This window comes from Myodes glareolus, chromosome 4, assembly GCF_982192425.1.
Source record: "Myodes glareolus chromosome 4, mMyoGla1.1, whole genome shotgun sequence".
In the NCBI taxonomy this organism is placed as follows: Eukaryota; Metazoa; Chordata; class Mammalia; order Rodentia; family Cricetidae; genus Myodes; species Myodes glareolus.
The window spans coordinates 15088859-15112699 of NC_142029.1; the positions used below are offsets into that span (position 1 = coordinate 15088859).

At 41.0% G+C, this 23841-nt stretch overlaps 1 protein-coding gene across 5 annotated transcripts in view; it reads right to left on the reverse strand.

The window, feature by feature from the left end:
- Positions 1-23841, reverse strand: part of Qrich1 (glutamine rich 1) — a 38321-nt gene that overhangs the window by 12693 nt on the left and 1787 nt on the right. For all 5 annotated transcript variants that reach the window (XM_048423750.3, XM_048423753.3, XM_048423752.3 and 2 more), the window contains 4 exons: positions 12671-13000; positions 8541-9572; positions 2327-2504; positions 1595-1749 (listed from right to left, as the gene is read on the reverse strand). In XM_048423750.3, the coding sequence (XP_048279707.1) occupies positions 1595-1749; positions 2327-2504; positions 8541-9572; positions 12671-12979 (1674 nt within the window). In that variant the 5' untranslated portion in view covers positions 12980-13000. The remainder of the gene's footprint in view (positions 1-1594; positions 1750-2326; positions 2505-8540; positions 9573-12670; positions 13001-23841) is intronic.

Consider the following 23841-nt stretch of genomic DNA (forward strand, 5'->3'; position numbering starts at 1 on the left):
TACCAAATAAAATAACTCTTAAAAATCAAGAATAGAATCGGGGACTGGAGAGACGGCTCAGCTGTTAAAAGAGGACAGGCAGGGAACCTGGACTGGATTACCACCACTCTCATGGCAGCTAACACCTGTCTGTAACACCAAGAGCTAACACCCTCACACAGACATACAAGCAGACAAAACACCAATGCACAAATAAATCAAAAAAAAAAAAATCAAGACTAGAAGCTGGGTGTGGTAGTACATACTTTTAATCCCAGCACTCAGGAGGCAGAGGCAGGTGGGATCTCTGCGAGTTCGAGGTCAGTCTGGTCTACAAAGTGAGTTCCAGGATAGCCAGGGCTACATTGAGAAACTGTCTCCCTACACCCCCCACCACCACCAAAAAAATGGGCTGCGGTGGGTGTCATCCCGTTTGTTAAGATTACTGCATTGTGGTAACATGTGCGAATATTTTTTTTTTTTTAATTTGGCTTAGCTTTTTGAGATAGGGTCTCAAGCTCTATCAGCCTCTGCTCCACACAACTGTGCTTGGAATTAAAGGCAGATACTGCCACATCTAACTTTAATCTTGTCAACATTATGAGTACGAGTGATTCATCTACACACGTTGATTGGTACCACATGTATGCCTACTGCCCTGGGAAGTCAGAAGAAAGCACTGGATCCCCTGGAACTGGAGTTAGATATGGCAGTGAACACATGTCCTCTTTAAGAGTATTAAGTATTCTTAAGCCCTAACAAGTCTTTTCATTTCCTTCCTTGTAAACTGAGATTACTACATTACCACGGTCTTCTATGAATAGATACAGCAGGTGAGATAATTTGGGTAGTTCTGGGTTAGGACCAGAAGGAAAGGGATAAACCTGGAGGCTAACTGTTTTCAGAGCCAGGCAATAGAGTAAGCTCCAAGAGACAAACAAGCCTTGTAGCATAAAACTGTGGAATCCTCCTTGAGTATGAAGAAATCTACCTCTGCTCCCCTAAACTGCCATTCTACCAGCCTCTCTGTTATCCTGAAAAACCAAAGAGATTTTTATACAATTTTAGCCATACTCCCTCAAACCACTGTTTTGTATTAATGTAAGGTATAATAAAAGTTATACTCGAGCACCAGATTGAGTAACTTTATGAAAACTACATGCTTACTCTAAGAAAACGAATTAAACAGATGCTTTTAAGAAAAAGTTAATCATTAAATACTTTCCACCATCAGTTCTGGGGATGAAATAAATATGGGTCATCAGCCTTAAACAGCAAGTACTTTCATGAGCTGAGCTACTTCGCTGACCCTCATTAAATACTTGAACACATGATTTCTAAGTGGTAGAATGATACGTATTTATTTGCATACATTCTTTTCTAAGGTGAACATACAGGCTTTTATTTTAAAACAAAAACAAACAAAAGGCAAGATCTATGCAGCCTTGGCCAGCAGGAACTCCTAACAATCAGCCTGATGTGCCTCCCGAGCAGTGGGATTAATGGCGTACACCACAGTACTTTCCATCTCTCATCACTTTCCTAAATTAGAGTAATGTGAAAGCATCCAATGAGAACAAGTTCAAACAAGTTCCTGTGCAGATCTGTTTCCTACCTTTTGTATACACAGGAAAATGTAGTAGAGTACATCTGGGTCGTAGGGTTCACCTTCTCCATTTCGAGCTTCCCGTGTCATTAAACAGAGGCCATAATTCAATTCGGCCACAGCAGAGGAGATCAGATCTTCTTGGAATCGTAGCAACTGGCGCCCTGTGACACAAGTTCCTAAGGGTGAGTGGGAGTCCTGGCAACAGTGATGTCTTAATTGGCTGCTCACATTGTTCAAGGGCGGGCTCAGAGAAGATACTGCCCATCAAAGTTTGGGCTAGGAATAGCCATTGCACCTGTGCTCAGAATCGCTCTATTAAAGCAGTAACATAAGCTATTACGCTATCACACCAATAGGTTTCCTTTCCCTAAGGGTTAAGAAATGAAAGCAGAGAAACGCAAAAATCACGCTCTGTAATATGAGCAAGTAAATGAGCCCAAACCAAGACACAGTTTAAGCACAACTCACTGGCACTTCCCAGTTCTTCCCAAAAGCTATTCTGCCTTGGTCTCTTGTTGACGCTAGAAATCCAAAGATTTAAAAATATGGACTTGGGCAAATCCCATAAGTCCTGTTCATTTTACAGGGTGAAGATACATCCTGTTCATCAGAAAAAAGTATGCTTCCAAAGAAATTCTCTAGTCCTCAGAGTCAAAGATGCTACCTGCCTGCCGTTCTGTTTTTCTTCTACTTAAGTTTTAGACACATCCAAGCCACCCCTCCCTCTGAAACACTCACTCCCAATGGGGGCCAGTCTGTTTTGGGCATCCTTCTCTAGTTCAGCATTCTTGGTTTGAGCCCAGTTTTTCCATACTTCGAGCCCTTCTTCTGGCTTCAAAGAATTTGGAAGCAAAAGTTCTGGTGAAGGCTGTGGTTGTGACTGTGGCTCAACTTCAGCAACCTGAACAGTTTGTGCCTAGGAGATAGAAACCATCAGAATATGTCAATATTGTTTCTCATTAGGTCCTGTAGTTCATCAGGTGTCGTTAATATTTTTATTACATTTTTAAATTGTATGTGTGCCATTGGTGTGCCTGTGGGGGGCAGAAAACAACTTATGGAAGTCATTTCTCCTTCTACCATTTGGTTCTGAGGGATTGAATTCAGGAAGACAAGCTTGGAGGAAGCGCTGTTACCCACTAAGTCATTTTGCTAGCTCTTGATTCTCATTTAAAACCACTAATATAGACCAAGCATGGAAACACGATTGGACTGACAGTACTTTGGAGGCTAAGGCAGGGTTGCAGTGTCACATCAAGTTCGAGACCAGCCCAGGCTTTATGGAAAATGTAAGGCTAGCCAGGGCTATTACTAAGTAGGACTTGGAACTCCAAAAACCAAACCAAACCAAACAAGAAAACTAGGTAATGGTGGCACACACCTTTAACCCCAGCACTCAAGGCAGAGGCAAGCAGATTTCTGATTTCGAGATTAGCCAGGTCTACAAAATGAGTTCTAAGACAGTCAAGGAGAAACCTAGAGAGAGCCCTCACCCCAAAAGAAAAAGAAACACACACATAAAAGAAAAAGAAACACACACATAAAAGAAAACAAAACCTACAATGCCAATACCCCAAACCTCCCTAGAATCTCTCCAAAGGGTAGTGTCCAAGTTTCAGTCTTTTTGTTTTCTGAGACAGGGTTTCTCTATAGCTTTGAAGCCTGTCTTGGAAAACTCTCTCTGGAGACCAGGCTGGCACTGAACAAAGAGATCCACCTGCCTCTGCCATTGGCGTACTGGGATTAAGGCATGTACTACCACTGCCCAGCTATCAATCTTTTAAAAACTCCCTAAATAAAGAGGCTTATTTTCAAACACTGCTTCAAAAATTCACTTTGTAGAGCTGGACAGATGGCTCAGAGGTTAAGAGCACTGGCTGCACTTCCAGGTCATGAGTTCACTTCCCAGGAACCACATGGTGGCTCACAATCCTCTGTAATGAGATCTGGTGCCCTCTTCTGGCCCATAGGCAGACATGCAAACAGAACACTGTATACATAATAAATAAATAAATCTTTAAATTTAAAATAATCTTTAAAATAAATCTTTAAAAAATTTCACTGTGCAAATAAAGCAATTAAGCATTTTATTAAAACGTTTGTAAAGTGACTAAAAACATCTGGGTTGGGACCCGAGAAGGCCACATATCTAAGAAACTCCCAAGTAGAAACAAGGTTATATATATACAGTTATATATAACTGTAAGCTACATATCCAATTCCAAATGTGCAGATTCTTAAAATTTAGTCGCAAACCTGGTAGTATAAATCAGTAATTCCAGCATTTGGAAGATGGGTGGGGAGCGGTAAAGAGAGGAAGGAAAATGTCCATGTCTGGGATCTATTCCCAGACTCTAATTTGAATGGTCTTCTATGACAAAGGGCTGGAATCAGCACTGGTGAGGCTAGAAGAGCATGGCGAGTGCTTGGTTTACCACTTATGGAGCCCTAGCGTCAGTGAGGGGACTGGGTGTGTAGGAGTATACTCCTGCCTGTGATCCTTGAAGTGTAAAGGTTAAAGCTGCAGGGATAACAGACATTCAATAATTACACAGCAAGTTCCAGGAAACTCCATCCCCCATGAGGTGGGCATGATCCATGCATATAATCCAGCATTTAAGGGGATGAGAGGAACCAATGTTCCCCTGATAATTTTAGTATAGAATAATCAATAGACAAAGAAAACTAAAAACGAATAGTGAAGACTATGTTGCCACAGTAAAATCACAGGTAAGACTTGAGAATCTTCATGATTTTTCCAGTTTATAAGACTCTTGTATTTTTCAGACAGGGTTTCAAGGTGGCTTCAAACTCTTGATCTTCCTGCTTCAGCATCCTAAATATGCTAGAACTACAGGCATCAGACACCATGCCAGCTTGAAGTTCTAATTTTCAGGATTTTTCTCAAATAATACTCTCGCCCCTAAGTACATAATCTACTTTCATTTTTTTCTCTGAGATAGGGTTTCTCTGTACAATCTTGGCTGTCCTGAAACTTATTAGATAGACTAGGCTGGCCCAAACTCACAGAGATCCATCTGCCTCTCTTCCCAAGTGCTGGGATTAGAGGCATGTGCTACAACCACCCAGCTAATAAAATACTTTTAGCAGGGAGATAAAGCAGTGTGTTCATGGCGTTGTGTTGAGACTCAAAAACTGTTCTATGTTTGGGTAGGACTCTAAGAAGAATCTGCACAAACATCACAAGAGTACTTGTCCCACATTCACAAACCTCTGGAATCACTCTTCAGCACTACTAGCACCCACCCAAACAAGTAAAAAAAAAAAAAAGTTAAGAGCTATTTAATAACATGGGAAAACTTAAAATGAGGGGGGAGATTGGTTAGGTCAGAAGTTAGACTACATTCATCCAAGTTGATTACATACAAAAACACTCATTTATTAAAACTAGAGTAACATTTGATGTTTTACTGACACAGGTAAAGGAACTCACTCTGTAGACCAGGCTAGTCTTGAAATCACAGAGATCTGTCTGCCTCTGCCTCCTGAGTGCTAAGACTAAATGCGTGCACCACCACGCCCTGTTCAAAAGATGTTTTTCTGCGCTCACGTGGGTACATACACCTACCTATGTGCAGACCTAAGGAGGACAGGGAAAGACAGGGTTCTGCTCTATCATCACTATTCAGTTTTACTCCCTTGAGCTAGGTTCTCCCACTGAACCTCAAGTTCATCAGTTTGGGCTAGGCTGGTCAGTCAATAAGTTCCTAGAATTCACTTGTCTCTGACCCCAGTGTTGAAGTTAAAGACATTTTTACTATGCCTGGCATTTTATGGGGATGCAGGGAAATCTCCCCAACCACTTTTTTAAATTTAAATTTTACTTTATCTACATGGGTGCTTTGTCTGCATGCATGTCTGTTCACACAATATGTGTGTGCCTGGCACCCTTAAGACGCCTGACAAGAAGTCAGACATGGTGGTGCCCACCTTTAATCCCAGCACTCAGGAGGTGGAGGCAAGCAGATCTCTAAATTCGAGGCCAGCCTGGTTTAAGAGCAAGATCCAGGACAGACAGGGATACATAGAGAAACTGTGCTTCAAAAAGAAAGTTAAAAAAAAAAAACTAAATAAAAATTCAGACATGATTCAAAAATAACAATAAAAACCCACAACTGAAACCGGATGTAGTGGTATACACATCTGGTCTCAACTACTTGAGAGACTAAGGCAAGAGAACCAGTTAAAACCAGATCAAGATGGGCTTGTGGAACCTGCCCTTCCTGTCCGTGGTTGACCCACTCTGTGTTCCTAGCTCCAGAATCTGCAGGTGCTAGCCACGGGAGCACGTGATGGTTTCGCTGTCTCTGTGCCTACTTACAGATAGGATTTTTGGTTGAATTAAAAAAAAAAACAAAACACAACAACAATAATTCTGGAATGGTTGTGCATGCCTGTAGTTCTAGGTCAGGCTGGGCTGTCTAAAATAAAGCAAAACAAAACAAAATTTGCCAGCATTCCGCTGCAATAACAATGGCGAGGTGGGGAGTGCCGTGGCAGGCTGCAGGCGGGGAAGAACAGCGCATTTTTGAATGGAAACGGAATTAGAAGGATAGTGCTGAGAAGGACTCTGCCTTGTCCCTGTACCCTACCCAATAACGCTGTTCTTGGAGGTTGGAATTTCCTCTTGGTAAGTTCTGGGATAGAGAAGGGGAATGCGAACCTTAGGAGAAGCTGTCTTAGCAGCAGTGGGTCTGATCACAAGAAGCAACTTCTGTTTGGTGGTTTTCTTTTTCTTGAACTGTCTGTGTAGGTGGCAGAGGCAGGTGGATGGATATATGTGTGTTCAAGGCCAGCCTGGCCTACAAGAGCTAGTACCAGGACAAGTTCCAAAGTTACAGAGAAACACTGACTCAAAAAAGAAGAAAAAAAAAAAAAGAGGAGGATTGAGGGGAATAAGACTATAGATGATTGCCTAGCATGCATGATGCCCTAGGTTTAAGCCTCAGTGTACATAAAAACAGTGTGGTGGCCCACACACGGAACTGAAGCAGAAGAATCTGTTGTTCAAGTGTTAAGGTCAAGTCTGAGTTACATGAAACTGAACAAAAAGATTGCAGGTATAGTTCAGAGTAGATTTCTTCCCTAGCATTTGTGAGGGCCTGGGCTCAATCTCTAATACTTAAAAAAAAGAAAAATATCTAAGTGACAACAGCTCAGAAACCAGGATCAAGTTATCCTAAATGACTTTTGACCACACACACACAATTATTTACTTTCTTATTAGCTGCTATGTTTTTGATACAAGGTCTCTTTATGAAGTCAAGGCTAGACTCCAACTCATGGATGGCAATATTACTGTCTCAGCCTCCATGACACCAGGATTACAACATGGCTCTTCCACACCCACTTAAGTTTACACAAACTCTGACAGTCACCAAAAAGAAAGCCAAAAATCAATGTGTTTACAAAATGCATAGGTGGAGGACAGGAGGTGGGGGGCGGGGCAGGTAGATAAGGGGATGGTGGGAATATATGAGATTAGATGCAGTCCTTATCAAATTCTGAGCCTGAGGGCAGGGAGGCTAGGCAGTCAAGCTAAGCAATACAGTTCAAGAATGTTATCTTTAGTTAACTCTTAAGAGGGTGTTAAGGCAGATCCTGAGGTAGATAGCAAATACCTTTTACAGGGAACTAAAGATAGCCCAAGACCATAAAACCATATCAAAACCAGCCTATGAAAACAATATTACTACCTCAAAAGAAACCAGGGTAAAAGTAGAGTTAGTTTCTACAGATGATATCTGGAATTTGCTGAGAATATAAGAGATATAGAAACAGATGGAGATGAAAATGAGATCAAAGGAGGAAGGTTTCATTACAAAAACAGAAAATGAAGGCTTTCAGAAAAGGCATGGCTCTCCCAAACCATTTTAACTGTGGAGTTCCTACTTTCTCACCAGCTCTTCTTAAGGTTCAAATTAAAGCACAGTTGTTTTCTCCATGAGCTATTAAGTGGTATAAACACAGAAGAAGCTGTCTTGTTTTGTTTTAGATGGTCTTGCTATGTGTGGCCTAGGCTGGTCCTGAACTCCTGCTTCAGTTTCTAGGAGTTCTGGTATTAAATAGGCATGTACAACAGGCCAGTTGCTAATTTTCTTGTTTTTGCCACTTTTTTTCTACTTTGTTTTCTGAGATAAGGAAGGCATTATTACATAGTCCTGGATGGCCTACAACTTGCTATATAGAGCAAGTTGCCCTGAACTCAGAGATCTATTTGCCTCCACCTCCCAAGTGCCAGCATTACAGGTGTGTATACTCCCACATGCAGAAACTTTCAATAGATCTACTAAGAGGTATTTCAGGTCTTTTAACTTGTTTATAACATATTAAAGGATAAATAAAGGGAAAATCTATATCACAAGCTCTCCACCATGAATTTACTACCTGTGTGTTAATGGCTCAACAACAGCTGTTAATATAAGTAGCCCAGAGATATATATAACACTTTGGGGTCTTCCGTTCATCATAGGATTAACTTTACTTCTCATAAAAATATCACAAAGAAATATTATAGGCATCTCACTCCAAATACTCTAAAATATAAAGAACTACTAGTCATTAATTCCAAAAATGATAAACTTCTTGTCTGATTATATAGTCTTATCCATTGCTTCTCTTCCTTGCCCTATATACTATCACTACTTTTTTTACATTTGTTTGTTTGTTTTTCAATACAATGTTTCTCTGTGTAACAGTCCTGGCTCTACTGGAATTCACTCTGTAGATCAGGCTGGCCTCAAACTAACAAGAGATCCACCTGCCACAGCCTTCCGAGTGCTGGAATTAAAGGCAAGCGCTACCATCGCCCAACTATACTATCACTATTAAGACAAACATAATGGAATAAATAATCCACACACAATAGTGAATTCTATGTTACAACAGAATCCAAGGAAGGAAAATTCCCTACAGATTTAGTCTCACTTACTGAACAAGTAACCTGGAGCTGCTGCTGCTGTTGGGGTGGTGGTGGTGTCTGTTCTTGTGCAGTTTGCTGCTGTGGCTGCTGCTGTGGGTCCCATATATGTACAGTCTGAGCCGTATTCTGGTACGTGCCTGCAACGGCCTGCACAGCCACTGGAATATGGATGTTGCCATTCATGAACTGTGCTGGAAAGAGAGAGTTTGCAAGGGTCTGCACTACCTCTTCATGGGAGTTTTTCACTACAGATGTGGCGCCCACCATCTTCTCCTTGTCATCCTCCAGCTTTACAGCTGCCAGGGCTGTGGGTGAGCCACTGACGTGAACTGCGTTGTAGGCTTCCTGGGGAATGGCAATGTGAGTAATGCTCTGCTGCTGAGGGTCCCCCCGGGGCTGGGCAGAATAAACAGGGATGGTCCAAGTTTCTCCTGTAGGGCTAGTTATGGTCCCAGTGGCACTGTACAAGTGGGCACTGTCTACTGTCAGTAAGTCTGGCCTCAAAGACACGTAACTCTGCTGCTGGCCCTGTGGAATGGCCAACACGGTGGCCACTGGCTGCCCTGAGATGGCGTAGGACACGGTGATGGGCATGTCCACTTTGCGTTTCTTCACTGGCTGAAGGACACTGGCTGTGCCAACCCGCCGTTCTCCTTCCCGGGGTGAGCCCTGCTGGGACGGTGGCGGGGAAAGGGCACCCACGGTCTGGATTTGAATCTGCTGACCCCCAGCAAGAGATTGGCCAGCCACCAGCTGAGCCTGGATTTGTTGATGTGGGATATGTTCCTCTGGGATTTCTGCAGCCTGGATCTGCTGGGCTGCCTGCACGTGCTGCACCTGGATCTGGGCTGCTTGCAGCTGCGAGGGGCTGGGGCTCTGCAGAGATGGGGTCTGGATGGATGGGGCTGCTGACTGTGGTGGTTGGCCCTGGATCTGCACCTGGACCTGGATGGGTTGCTCAGCAGGCTGGTGAACGGTGAACTGAGGGGAAAGTTGCTGAGCCGAGACTTGCTGTGGTGACTGCTGTACCTGCACCTGTACCTGCAGGAACAAGATTCACCAGTGAGTAAAGCAAGCAACATCCAGCTCCCAGGACCCTGTAACATGAATGAGCAAGGGGGACTACATCAGTCAATCTTCTGGCAGTCACAATACCCCAAAACCTATAGGAAAACTTCTTCAGCATACATAAAATTTACAGTAAGATATATCAACCCCAGGAAATAAAATAAGATGATTAACAGGGATCTAAGAACAAACCATTTGAACACTGTTCACTTTTAATTTTTTCTTTGAACATGTACCCCTCTGGTTTTTTTGCACATTTGTAGAGTGGTATAAGCATATACATAAGTATATGTTTAAATTTTTCTTTATTAGGGTTGGAGTGCTGGCTCAGTCGTTATAAGAACTGACTACTCTTTCAGGATCTGGGTTCAACTCCTAGTACCCACATGGTAACCCTCTGTAAGTGCCGTTCCAGGAGATCTGACACACTCTTCTGTACTCCAAGAGCATCACACACATGGTACACAGAGACATACATGTAGGCAAAACTATAAACATAAAATTAAAGTGTCAAATTTTATAAACTAAAATTTTATTTAAGCTGGGCATGGTGGCTCATGTCTTTAATCCTCCAGATTAAAAACAGAGGTAGGTGGATCTCTGTGAGTCTAGAACAGTCAAAGATATACAGAGAAACTCTGTCTCGAAAAACCAAAATTAATTAATTAATTATGGCATGATTTTTTTTTTAAAGCAGCATCCAATTACCTGGATCAAATCTAACTCCTTCTGCAAGCCTTGCGGGGTGGTGCATGTTTTTAATATACCAGCACTCAGGAGGCAGAGGCAGGCAGACCTATGTGAGTTAAGAGGTCAGCTTGGTCTACACATGGGCATTCATGCACACAAAATAATTAAATATTAAAACAAATTCTGCTATGTGTCATGGTGCTCACTTGTAAACTCTGCATTTGGGAAACTGATACAGGAGGACAGTGAGTTTGTGACCTAACCCTAACTAACAATAACAAAACACATTACAACTTAGTTAAACATTATATATTTTACAAATATAATACTGATTTTTTTCTTGGTTGTTGTTGTTTTGTTTTTTTGAGACAAGGTTTCTTTGCAGCTTTGGAACCTGTCCTGACTAGCTCTTGTAGACCAGGCTGGCCTCGGACTCAGAGATCCACCTGCCTCTGCCTCCCAAGTGCTGGAATTAAAGGCGTGCGCCACCATCGCCTGGCTAATACTGGTTTGTTAAACCCAATTTTATTTTGGGGATGTAGCACTGCTGGTAGATCCCTAGGTTCAATCTCTATAACATGATAGTAGCAGTGCACACCAGCATTCCCAGCCGTTTGGAGGTAAAGGAAGGAGGATTAGGAGCCATGACTATATATTGAGTCCTAGCTTAGCCTGTGAAAGTTAAGACTCTATCTCAAAAACAACAGTAACAGCAAACACATAGGCAAGAGATATTGCTCAGTTTGTTAGCTGGTAGAGAGCCTGCCTAAAATTTGCGATGAACAGGGTACAGGGGTCTGTAATCCTAGCACTTGGGAACTGAAGTTCAAGATTATACTTGACTAAACACAGAAATTAAGACAGGTACATGTAACCCTGTCTCAAAAAACAATACAAACTAAACTAATAGTGACTAAAATACATTTGCTTTGGTAGTCTTTTATGAGAGGGGAAGAATACCTTAAAGGTAAGATACATTGGTTGTGATAGTTCACACCTGAAGTCTTTGCACTTTGCAGACAGAGGCAGAGGATATAAAGAGAAATCTTATCTCAATAAACATCACCACCTCCAAGAGTAGAAACTAACATGTATACAATAACTGTTACACCACAAGCCAATGTTTAAGTCTGATGTCACTCAGAAATAAAACTAAATAAAATTATGTTTCTAAGTATGTATGTATACAATCTTATTTAATTTTAGAAAACTTATTTGCCCAGTGGTGGTGGCACACGCCTTTAATTCCAGCACTTGGGAGGCAGAGACAGGTGGATCTCTGAGTTTAAGACCAGTCTGGTCTACATAGCAAGTTCTAGGACAGACTTCAAGCAACAGAGAAACCCTGTCTCAAAAAATACATACATACATACATACATATGTATATGAAAATAAAACCAATTATTGACATGTGTGGTGGCACATGCCTTTAATCACAGCTCTAGGGAGGCAGAGGCAGGAGAATCTCTTGTGAGTTCAAAGCCAGCCTAGTCTATGTAAGTGGAGTTTAAGGACTGCCAGGACTGTTATATGTCATAAATCAACCAATCAATCAATCAATAAATGAAAAATTATTATCATGAGTGTATGATGTGGGGAAGGGGAAATGCATAAAAGTCACAGCACACACACCTGGAAATAATAGGTCACCAGTTCCTAAAGCTGTATTTTGTCACAGATCTGTAATCCTAGCTACTCATTTACCTGCAGTACGCAGATCCATCCAGTTCAGCCTACAGGAGTTCAAGGCCTGCTCAGGCAACTCAGTGATAGTTTCTCTCAAATTAAAAAGTAAAAAAGAAGGGCTTGGAGAGATGGTTCAGTGGTTAAGAGCACTTACTGTTCTTCCAGAGGACCCAAGTTCAATTCCCAACAGCAAATGGGAGCTCACAATTGTTTGTAACTCCAGTTCTAGGGAATCTGATACCCTCACTTAAACATGCAAAAAAAAAAAAAAACACAAAAAAAACAAAACTACTTGGAGGAAACGGTTTCCTCTAAAGCTCCCTAAAAAAACAAAAACCTATGCCTCATCAGTCAATGTATTCACTCTTCCATTTTGAATAAGCATCATGGTAGCATTATCTGAGGCTAATAAGTAGAAAATGCCACCCTAGAAATCTATAGGTGATTAAGATTTTTTGAGACAAGGTTTCTCTGTAAAAGTCCTGGCTATCCTGGAACTAGCTCTGTAGACCAGGCTGGCCTCAAACCCACAGAGATCCGCCTGCCTCTGCTTCCCGAGTGCTGGGATTAAAGGCGTGCGCCACCACCACCCAGTAACTTCCAACATTTCTAACATTTGTATAGGTATATTTTAACTAACCAAAACTGTGAGGAAAAAGTTTATTTATAGGCTCCATCTTAGTATTTCCTCTTACCTGAACCTGTTGTGGCTGTTGAACCTGGATTTGCTGTTCTTGCTGAGTTTGTGGTTGAACACTGGTCGTGACTGGACAAGCAAGTTCAAGCAAAGACCCAGCCACTTCAGTACTGTCTGTGTATATGCAGTTCCCACCCTGTTGGTACACCATGGTGGTGGTGGCAGTCTGCTGGAACTCTTGAAGAGCTTCTGGTCCCTTAGACGCCAGTGAGTCCAGAAATTCCTTCATCCTGTGTTGGGGGACAGACCTCGCCTTCACTCGGATGTACTCTTCAAATGAGATGGTATTCTCCAGAGAATTATTCATATTGCAGAGTCCTTAGGGTTCCTAAAATTAAAATGGACAGTCAACATTTTGCTACTGTTAGCATACTGGTTTTTTTTTTTACATTAATTTATTAGGAATGGGCATGCACATGCCAAGGCATGCGTGTGGAGGTCAGAGGACAACCCACTTGAGTTGGTTCTCTTTCCACCATGTGGAACTCAGGGATCAAACTCAGGTCATCAGGCTTGGCAACAGGTGGCTTTACTGTTGAGCCATCTTACCAACCCTATTGTTTGTACATCTTGAAAACCTGAAATTCGACACAATTACTCTGATGAGAATGGAGTGTGTGTGTGTGTGTGTGTGTGTGTGTGTATTCCAAAGCAAAGTTTTATTATACCATCTCCCTGTCTCCAAAAATAAACTGTAGGACATTTTGGTTTTTTGTTTTGTTTTTCGAGACAGGGTTTCTCTGTGTAGCTTTGGCTGTCCTGGAACCCACTCTATAGACCAGGCTGGCCTAGGATTCAGAGATCCACCTGCCTCTTACTCCAGTACGCTGGGATTATTAAAGGCATGCACCACCAACACCCGGCAAGATTTCTTTTTTAAAGAAAGGAGCTCACTATGAACCTTTGGCTGATGCTATGTTAAGCAGGCTGCCCTTAAGCCCACAGAAATGTGTCTGCATCTGCCTTGAAAGTTCTATGCCTGGCTCTGTGGGGGTATTTAATGTTTAGATTTCTCATTGGTCTTATCATTACTAGTATGTGTACAAGATAATGTATGGGCGGGCACACATGACATGTGTATAAAATCAGAGACAAATAAGTATAGTTTTTCTCTTACTTTTACATGGGTTTTGGGGATGAAACTCACAGGCTTACACAGTAAGTGCCTCTCAAATGCTGTGACCTATAGTAGAATTATTTATGTATGCCATCTATCAAGACCTAAGAGACAGGGGCATGCTGCTTATCTCCCACTAGTAACACCAGAAATTGCTGGAGGTGCACACCTTTAATCACAGCACTCAGGAGGTAGAAGCAGGCATTCTTTGAGTTTGAGGCCAGCCTGGTCTACACAGTGAGCTTCATGGCAGCTAGACTGTCACACAGAGAAAACAAAGAAACAAGCACATAAAAGAAACACCAAAAATCTGCTGGATTTAGACGTGCACTCCTTGTTCACCTATTCACATGTAATCCCAGTACATGACACACTGAGGCAAGAGTATCCCAAGCCAGAGGCCAGAAGGAACTACATGTTACATATACTAAGACACTATTAAGAAAAGAGTAAAGGAAAGGAAAAAGGAAAAACCAACAATCTCATTTTGCCATACACTGCTCACATTCTTGGGCAGCTTGGCTATAAACATTTACAAATAAGGCTCTAAGAGCCCTATTACTTAATTTCATATTGCACCCTGACATCAACTGTATTAACTCTAGGCAAACCAGTTAACTGCAGTTTTCTTCTATTAAACAGGAAGAAAATAGCACTTACCTCAGAGTCAACATGAAAGAGAGTATATGTGTGTATGTGTAACGCTTGGAAAAATACTTGAGAAATAGGCAGCACTAGGAAGGCAGAGGCAGGACTAATTTTATTAAAATAACTTTAAGTGGGGCTGGTGAGATGGTTCAGTGGTTAAGATAAGAGTACCTTCTTGCAGAGGACGACTAGGGTTCAATTCCCAGTACCCACACGACATCTCACAAGTACCTGTAACTTTAATTCAAAGGAATCTGACAACCTCTTCTGGCCTCTGTGGTAGCAGGCATGCATGTGGTACGTGGAGGCAAAACACTCATATTCACATAAAGTAAAACAGATAAATCTAAAATAAATTAGAAGGAACTGAAATAGTAACTTAAAATCAGAAACCGATTTTGCACATTTTTTCATCAAGTATCTAAGATAAAAATGACCTGGGGCCAGGAAGGGCCACAGTTTTGTATTCAAGCACTGAGGAGGCCAAATCAGGAGGATCATGAGTTTAAGGCCAGCTTGGGCTACATCATTCAACTTTGCCTCAAAAAACCAAAAATAAAGTATGGAGATGCAGCTCAGTTGGTAGAGTGCTTGCCTGCGTAACATACACAAAGCCCTGGGTTTAGTACCTAACACTACAAAAAAAAAAAAAAAAAGGCAATAAGGTCTATAACTTCAGCATTCAGAAGAGACAGAAGTAGTCCAGAGAACCAGAAGTTCAAGGCCAACTATCTGCAAGATGGCAAAAGCAACCTATAGACTTTCAAAATAAAAGGGCCATCAAGGGCTCAAGAGTAAAAACACTTTCATTCAAGACCTGTGACCTAATTTTAACCCTTACAACATATATTATGGAAGAAAGGAACCAACTCCCACAACTGTCCTCTGATCTCCATACACATGTCCTGGCACACACAAACACACATGCATGCATGTGATAAATGAATGAATGGATGTAAGAAAGTTTAAAAAACAAGTCAACAAGAACAAAAAGCACGATGACCAATGGACACTAAATTGACTGTCAACACAGTTTCTGCGGTATCCTTTTAGGCAGCCCCATCCCCCCATCCCCCCAAAAAGGACTCTCAGTTGATCTCAAATGTCTGGAAAAGTGATTTATTCCCCTGAGCCATAGGCAAGGAACACAAGTCTTTCACTACTGAGATGTTCCACCTATGCTGCAGACTCAGGCTTGTGGGCAATCATCAACTTTCTTTCACCTGACTCTAAAACTACTGGCAGACAAAAAATTGCGTCCTACTCCTCTCTACACAGTCCACATATGGCAGGTGCTTATATACTTTCTACATTTATAATTCAAGGTCTAGCAGAAGAATTAAGAGTCTTCTGAGGCTAGAGAGAAGGCTGAATATTAACACTTGCTGCTCTTCCAGAGGATGCAGGTTCAAATTCCAGTACTCACATCAAGAGGCTTGGGCTGGAGAGATGGTTCAGTGGTTAAGAGCACTGGGTGCTATTCTAGAGGTCCTGAGTTCAATTCCCAGCAACCACATGGTGGCTCACAACCATCTGTAATGAGGTCTGGCGCCTTCTTCTGGTGTGCAGACATACATAGACAGAATGTTGTATACATAATAAATAAATAAATCTTAAAAAAAAAAAAAGAGGCTTTACAACAGCCTGTAACTCCAGCTTCAGGGGAATTCAGTGCTATCTTCTGAACAATCAATGATACTAGCAGACACTTATACACATTAAATAAGATTAAATATATTTAATCTTATAAAGATTATAAAGAATAATCTTTATAAATCTTATAAAGAATAAGATTAAAAATATTCTTTTTAATTTTTTTCCCTTTTCTTTCTTTCTTTTTTTTGTTTTGTTTTGTTTTTCGAGACAGGGTTCTCTGTGTAGCTCTAAAGTCTGTCCTGGAACTAGCTCTGTAGATCAGGCTGGCCTCAAACTCACAGAGATTTGCCTGCCTCTGCCTCCCAAGTGCTGGGATTAAAGACATGGGCCACTATAGCCCAGCAAGATAATCTTATAGCTCTGGTTGGCTCAGAATTTGCTATGTGAACCAGGCTGGCACTGAACTCAGAGATATTCCAGTATCTGCCTCCCTTTTGCATGAGATTAAAATGTGTACCACCAAGCCCGGCTTCATTAGATTCAATGTAGGTTTTCAGTGAGTGACTCAAAATTACTGACTCACTCTACAGACACAGAATGTATCAATCTTCCAATTTCCTTAAGAAGATGGCTCTCATAATAAAGACCAAATAGCAAGGCTGGCATGTTGGTAAAGCACTTGCTTGTCTTTTAGACCAAGGCTACAGGGTTCAATCTCAAAAACTTCCTAAATTAGATATAGTGGTACATTAGGGAGATGTAATACAGGAAGAACAAGGTCATCCTCAGCTACAAAAAATTTGGGATACAGGAAACCTTGTCTCAAAAATACTCAGTATCTCATAGTGGCATTGCACGCCTTTAAACCCAGCACTCAGAAGGCAGAAGCAGCAGCTCTCTGTGAGTTCCAGGGCAACCAGGGCTACACAGAGAAACACTGTCTTGAAAAACCAACCAACCTTCTGAGGCTGAAGAGATGGTTCAGAGGTAAAGAGCACTGGGTGCTCTTCCAGAGGTCCTGAGTTCAATTCCCAGCAACCACATGGCGGCTCACAACCATCTAAAATGTGTTGCGGTGCGCTCTTCTGGCATGCAGCGCAGGCAGAACACTACAGGCAGAATAAATAAATAAATAAATCTTAAAAATAAAACCAACCAACCAACAAAACAAACCTCTCAACATCTCAATATTATAAAGTTCATAACATGCAGGACTCTTATCTATTACAAACACCCTTCTGCTCTAAAGGAGACTAAAGTGAGATTACATGAGAACATATTCACATATCTTCCACAATGCTGGTACATATTTCAGTTTTTCCATCTCCATTACAAAGGGGATATTGTTTAAAATAAAATACTTGGATCCCCAATTATGCAGGGCCAGTAAAAAGGCTTAGTAGATAAAAACACTTGCCACCATGCCTCAAACGCCTCAGTTTAAGTCTTCAACTCTTAGGACCTATATCAGGGTAGGAATAGAGACCCAACTCCTACAAGTTGTCCTGTTACCTCAACATGCAAGCTATGGTGCACTTATTTCCTTTACGTGACTATGTGAGACACACACACACACCTACAATGTCCATATAGCTAAAAGGAAGTTGCCTGTAAATTTTAGAACTCAGTTGACAGGCATGATAACAGCTTCAAGTTTCAGGTCAATCCAGTCTATATAGTGAGTTCCAGCCCACTTTGGGCTATGAGACATACAAGATCCCATCTCAAAAACACAGGTGGGTGCTAGAGAGATGGTTCAGAGATTAAGAGCACTGGCTGCTCTTACAAAGAGCCTGAGTTCAATTTCTAGCAACCACATGGTAGCTGACAACAATCTGCAATGATATCTGGTGTCTGGTACCCCCTTTTAGCATGCAAGCATACATTCAGACAGAACACTGGATACATTATAAATAAATAAATCTTAAAAAAAAAAACAACTGAACAGGTACTGGGGAAATGGTTCAATCAGCAAATACAAACATGAATACCTAAGTTCAATCCCTAGTCGAGCACTGCAGCATGAGACTGTAAGCACTGGGGAGGCAGAGACAGGTAGATCCCTCGAGCTTGCAAGACAAACCAACTGGTTCAGTGGTTCTCAATCTTCCTAATGTTGCAACTTTTTAATACAGTTCCTCATGTTGTGGTGAACCAACCAAAAAATTATTTTCATTGGTACTTTATAACTGTAATTTTGCTAGTATTATGAACCGTAATATCATAATATAAATGTCTGTGTTTTCTGATGGTTTTGGGGTCATTCGACATCCACCCCAAGGAGTCAAGTTACATAGGTCATCTCTATAATATAGGAGGCTGTGTCATAAACTAAGGAGTGACTAAAAGGTCCCAATGCTAAAACTCTGGCCTCCCACAAATACATGAACCAGGACACACATGCATGAGTATGTACACACACACCAAAACCAACAACAAAAAAGTAAACAGAAGGCTGAGGAAATGGCTCAATTGTTAAAGAACTTGCCCACAGTAGCCTAGCCAAATCCATGAGTTCCATGGCATGCATAAAGACAGAGCACTCATGTACATAAAATATATAAATAAAAAAACTTTTTAAAAAATAGAATAAAATAAAGACCCAAAGGAAGCTAAAACATTTTAAAAAATGGATTCAATGGAGAACTTTATTTTTAAAAATTTTATTATGCAGCTGGGCATAGTGGTGCACACCTTCAATCCCAGTCTCAGCGCTCTTGAGGGAGAGACAGGCAGATCTCTGAGTTAAAGGCCAGTCTGGTCTGAGTTCCAGAATAGCCAGGGCTGCTATGCATAAGAGATCCTGTCTCGAAAAAAACAAAAAGGGGAAAAAAAATTTACATGTATGTAGTGGGTATTCGCTCCACCGTAGGCTGTCTGGCCCGGCATAGGCAGTGCTTCTCGTCTGCCTACAGGTGACCTCTTATAATAAAGGATGGAGGGTGGTCATGCTCTCTTGCTCGCTTGGGTAAAGACTAAATCAGGCAATATGAAGCAGTGTGCGATCAGTCCCCAGTTTTCAAAGGACTCTGCAACTGGATTTACCATATCCTGTATTCGTGAGTGTATTTCCCCTTTCATATCTTAATAAATCCTTGATACCCCTTAAACAGACACACATGGATTTCTCTTAACAACATGTATTTGTGTGTATATACTTGCATGTGTGTAGAGGTCAGAGGATAATCCATTGGGGTCTGATCTCTACCATTCAGGTCCTGGGGCTTAATAAGTGTCGTGATTGGTGACAAGTGCCTGTATCTGCTGAGCCATTCCCAATGCAGAATTCAAAACTTTTACTAAAAAAAGTTACTTTGAAAGAACTTTCCAAACCTGTAAATTGTTATAAAAAGCACAGCTAGTTTTCATTTCTTGTCCTTATAACCTGCAAACTTGAAACTATTCATCACAGTTCAATATCCCAATAAACAAAAGCTCAAACTAACTTCAACCTGATACACAAAAGCTGCTTTGGAAAACAACAAAGACAACAACCTTATAGCAAATTTTTCAACGAGTTTATGTGCTATACACAACACACACTTTTGAGACAAGCTACAACTCACAATGTAGGCCATGCTGGCCATAGAACTCAGAGATCCACCTGCCTCTGTCTCCTAAGTGTTGGAAGTTCTGGGATTAAAGGTGTGTGCTATCATGCCCAGCTTCCTAAATAATTAAAAGCTCTCTCTACCATGTCATTCACTTGTAATGTTGTCTTCTGTGCATTTTTTAAAGTGGGGCTAGGAGTCAAACACAAGGCCTTACACATACTAAGGAAGTACTCTACCACTGATAGAGCTTTAGCTCCTAAGAGTACTTTAAAACAATACTGTGGAGCCAGGTTTAGTTGTGCCCACATTGAATCTCAACATTCAGGAGGCAGAGGCAAGTGAATCTCTGTGAGTTTCAGGACAGCCAGGGCTACACAGAGAAACCCTGTCTAAAAAAACAAAAGACTGTTTTCAGTGGGACTCCACTGCTCCATCTATATAACCAAAATCTCTTTTCTGAGACAGGGTTTCTCTGTGTAACAGCCCTGACTGTCTTGGAATTCGCTTCACAGACCAGACTGCCTCTGCCTCCCCAGTGCTGGGATTAAAGGTGTGTACCACCACTGCCTGGCTCTACAACCATGTTAACCTAGACTACATAAATTTCAAGCAAGCCTGGGATACACCAGCCTGGCTCAAAAAACAAAACAAAACAAAAAAAACAAAACAAAAAAAACCCCAACTTTTTAATACTTACCAAATCACAAATCCCCCCTCCCTTATACGCAACAGTAAGACAAAAACAATTCCTTTTATGAGTAGTATGGTTTTCCCCTAACAACCTTCAACTCTTACAAAAATCACTGAACACCAAAAGTTTACATAATGAAGGATGTTAAAATCTTCAAGATGCTGCTCACAAAGACACAAAGGCTAAGCTTCCATAATAAATAAACTTCGCCACTCAAGAGATAAGACTCATAATTAGTTGCAAGCCAAAGAGCAGGTGAAAAGTAGGAAGGAAATTATAAGACTTCTAAAAAATACAAAGCTGTGGGAATATATTGAGTACCCCCAGTATCTGCAAATCAGGACAGAGTAACAATGAAAAAAGAAAACACAGTAGATAGGTAGAATCTGTAAACAGCTCCCATCAACAGATCCAAGGCACTTATTTTCTCTATGCTACTTATCTGCCTCATTCTACTTGGTTTAGTAGAGCTATTATCAATATAATACCTGACAGAAATTTAACATACAAGCTATCATTTTTATTACTAGAACATAATTGTACTCATGGAAAAGATTTCTCAAAAACATTTCCAATGGTGCTGTGGCTAATTTTTTCCCATTTAGGTATTAAGAGATGATTCTACGCAGGCGGTGGTAGTGGTGCATGCCCTTGATCAGAGCACTCGAGAGGCAGAGGCAGGCAGATCTCTGTGAGTTCGACATCAGTCTGGTCTACAAAGTGAGTTCCAGGACAACCAGGACTATTAAACAGAGTCTCGCAGAAAAAAAAAGAGAGAGAGAGAGAGAGAGAGAGATGATTCTGGTACTCACCACACTCACCCCTTCTTGAGACACTTATTTCTGCCTAGGAGTCCTAAGGTTTGTTTGCTTGTTTGACAGGTCAAGTACAGCAATAAGCATGGTGGGGGTAGGTGGAGGGTTAGGTGTGTATAACAAGGAGTTCAATCAGTGACTGACTGCAACAATCAAGATAACTCATTACCTTTGGATTAGTCATGGTTTTTTGAGGTTTTGTATTTCTATAAGACAACCTAAGTTCCCTCAGTCTTGCCTCTTTTCTGAGACTCAAACCTCTCTCAAATACCTACTCTAAGAATGGTTCTCATAGCTTAATCTGATTTAAAAACTGCATTTTCACATGTTAAAAGAAGACTAATTTTAACAAGTTAATCATATTTGATCTAAATAAGGTAAGTAGTTACTGTCAAGGAAGAAGAACGGAAAACCTACTTCTTTTTTTTTTTTTTTTTTTTCCGAGACAAGGTTTCTCTGTAGCTTTAAAGTCTATCTTAGAACTGGAACTAGCTCTTGTAGACCAGGCTGGCCTCAAACTCACAGAGATCCACCTGCCTCTGTCTCCTGAGTGCTGGGATTAAAGGTTGTGCCACTACCACCGCCCGGTTTCCTATTTCTATTCTTACAGATACTAACCCACTACAAAGTTTGTCTGTCAAAGAAATTATTGCCTGGAGCCACTCATCCATCCCATGCCTTTTCTTAGAAATCCCAGATTTACCAGGTGGTTGTAGCAGAGGATGGAGGATCTCTGTGAGTTCAAGGCCAGCCTGGTCTACAAGAGCTAGCTCCAGGACTGACTCGAAAAATAAATAAAATAAAATGAAATCAACACATAGTCAACTAAGAATTTAAAATCCATATTTTTATCAAATACTGATAGGCTGTAAATTGACTAGTAAAGCTGAAAATATGCCTTCCATAAAAAAAAAAAATCAAGCAACCCTAACCTTAAATGTATATGACAACAAATACACATGCAAACGTTCATAGTAGCACTGATATCTACAAACTAGAAGCGATTTAGCTGTTTACTAGCATGGGATAGAAAATTATGGAATATCAACAGAACAATACAGAAACGGACATCAAGCAGAAGTCAATAATAAAGTAAGCTTGGGAGACAGAGATGAGACAGGTGGATCTCCATGAGTTCAGAGCCAGCCTGGTCTACATGGGTAAACATTGCAGAATAGCCAGAGGTGCATAGTGGGATCCTGTCTCGAAAACAACAATAATCATCCTAAAGCAAGACTGCCTGCGACATACAGATTTAAAAAAAAAAAAGAAAAAAAAAACTATGTTTATGGATACAGAGATGGTAAATATAAAAAGACAAAAGACAAGATTATCAAGCTGAAGAAATGGTTTAGCAGTAGTCAAGCATATTGGCTGCTCTTCCAGAGGCCCTGGGTTTGATTTCTGGTACCCCAATAGCAGCTCACAATTGTCTCTAACTCCAGGCCCAGGGGATCAAGCACCCTACCCTATTCTGGTTCTGAGGGTACTGCATGCACACAGTGCACGACATATATGCAGACAAAACACCCATATACATTAAAAAATAAAGTTGTCTCCAAGAACTGAGATACTATGAGGAGGAACAGATCAGGGATGACGGCATTCTATTTCTTAGATGTAGTTACACTAATCTGATCTGTAAACAGTGCCTACGTATTCCACAACCTTAAGGGAGGGTGCTGTAGAGTGCTTGCCTAGCATGTACAAAGCTCAGGGTTTGATCTCCCATCCACACAGAATGAGTTTGGTGGCAGCATACTTAATAATCTCAGCACCTGAGGGAGGCAGAGGCAAGAGGATCAGAAGTTCAAGATCATGTTCCACAGTAACAAGCCAACCCAAAATTCCTAAAACCCATATCAAAGAGAAAAGATCAGCTTTCTAAGTGGGTCCAAAGAACCACTCCTTTCCCCCTTTGAAGAAAGCAAAAATGTACGTCTTTTTCTTCATGCAGCCAAGTCAGTTTAATAGGACAAATCACAACTCAGAGCTGGAGAAGTCGCGTAGTGGTAAAGTGCATGCTTAGCATGTGCAATCCTCTGCAGGATCAATCCTCTGCACCAAGTAACAAAAACAAACAAAAACCTGCTAAAAACAGAAATCACAATCAAATATTACTGGGGAAAATACTGAAGCTCAGAGGACTTACACCTGGAACTAAACGCAGGCAAGCAAAGAAAAGGTGTTCGTGGAACACCTCATTTTGATGCCAACTCATAAACAGATAGATATTCACAGATAAAGCAGAGGAGTGAGAAGCATGGCACATCAAGCACAAACCACTACTGACTAAGCATGCAAGCTTACGGGAAGATTATCCTTGATTCTGTAGCTGTTATAAAAGAGGACAGCCACACCCAAAGTCCCTAACGGGGCTTTGATTTATGTTGTTTTTGTTTTTTCAAGCAACTCAAACTCACAGTAAAATTCAACTTTTTGAGCTTTTGTTTGGAGACACAACATCAACATTAGCTTTTGCAAAGAGATATGGAACTGTGTAAGTTCTTGGAGAAGTATAAAAGCTTATCCCAGAGAACTAAAAGTTATCAGGTAAATATTAGTTCATGGAAACATTGTTTAAAAAAATATATAGATAATCCAAGCTTAAAAGGTATAAAAAAGGTATAACTACATCCTCAAAAAACCTGACTTGTTTTTTTTCTTTTCAACCATTTAGGTTCTTAGTTGATGCTTTGCAATGTAATCCTGCATGTTCAGCTGACTTAGATTGGACCACTGTCCAAG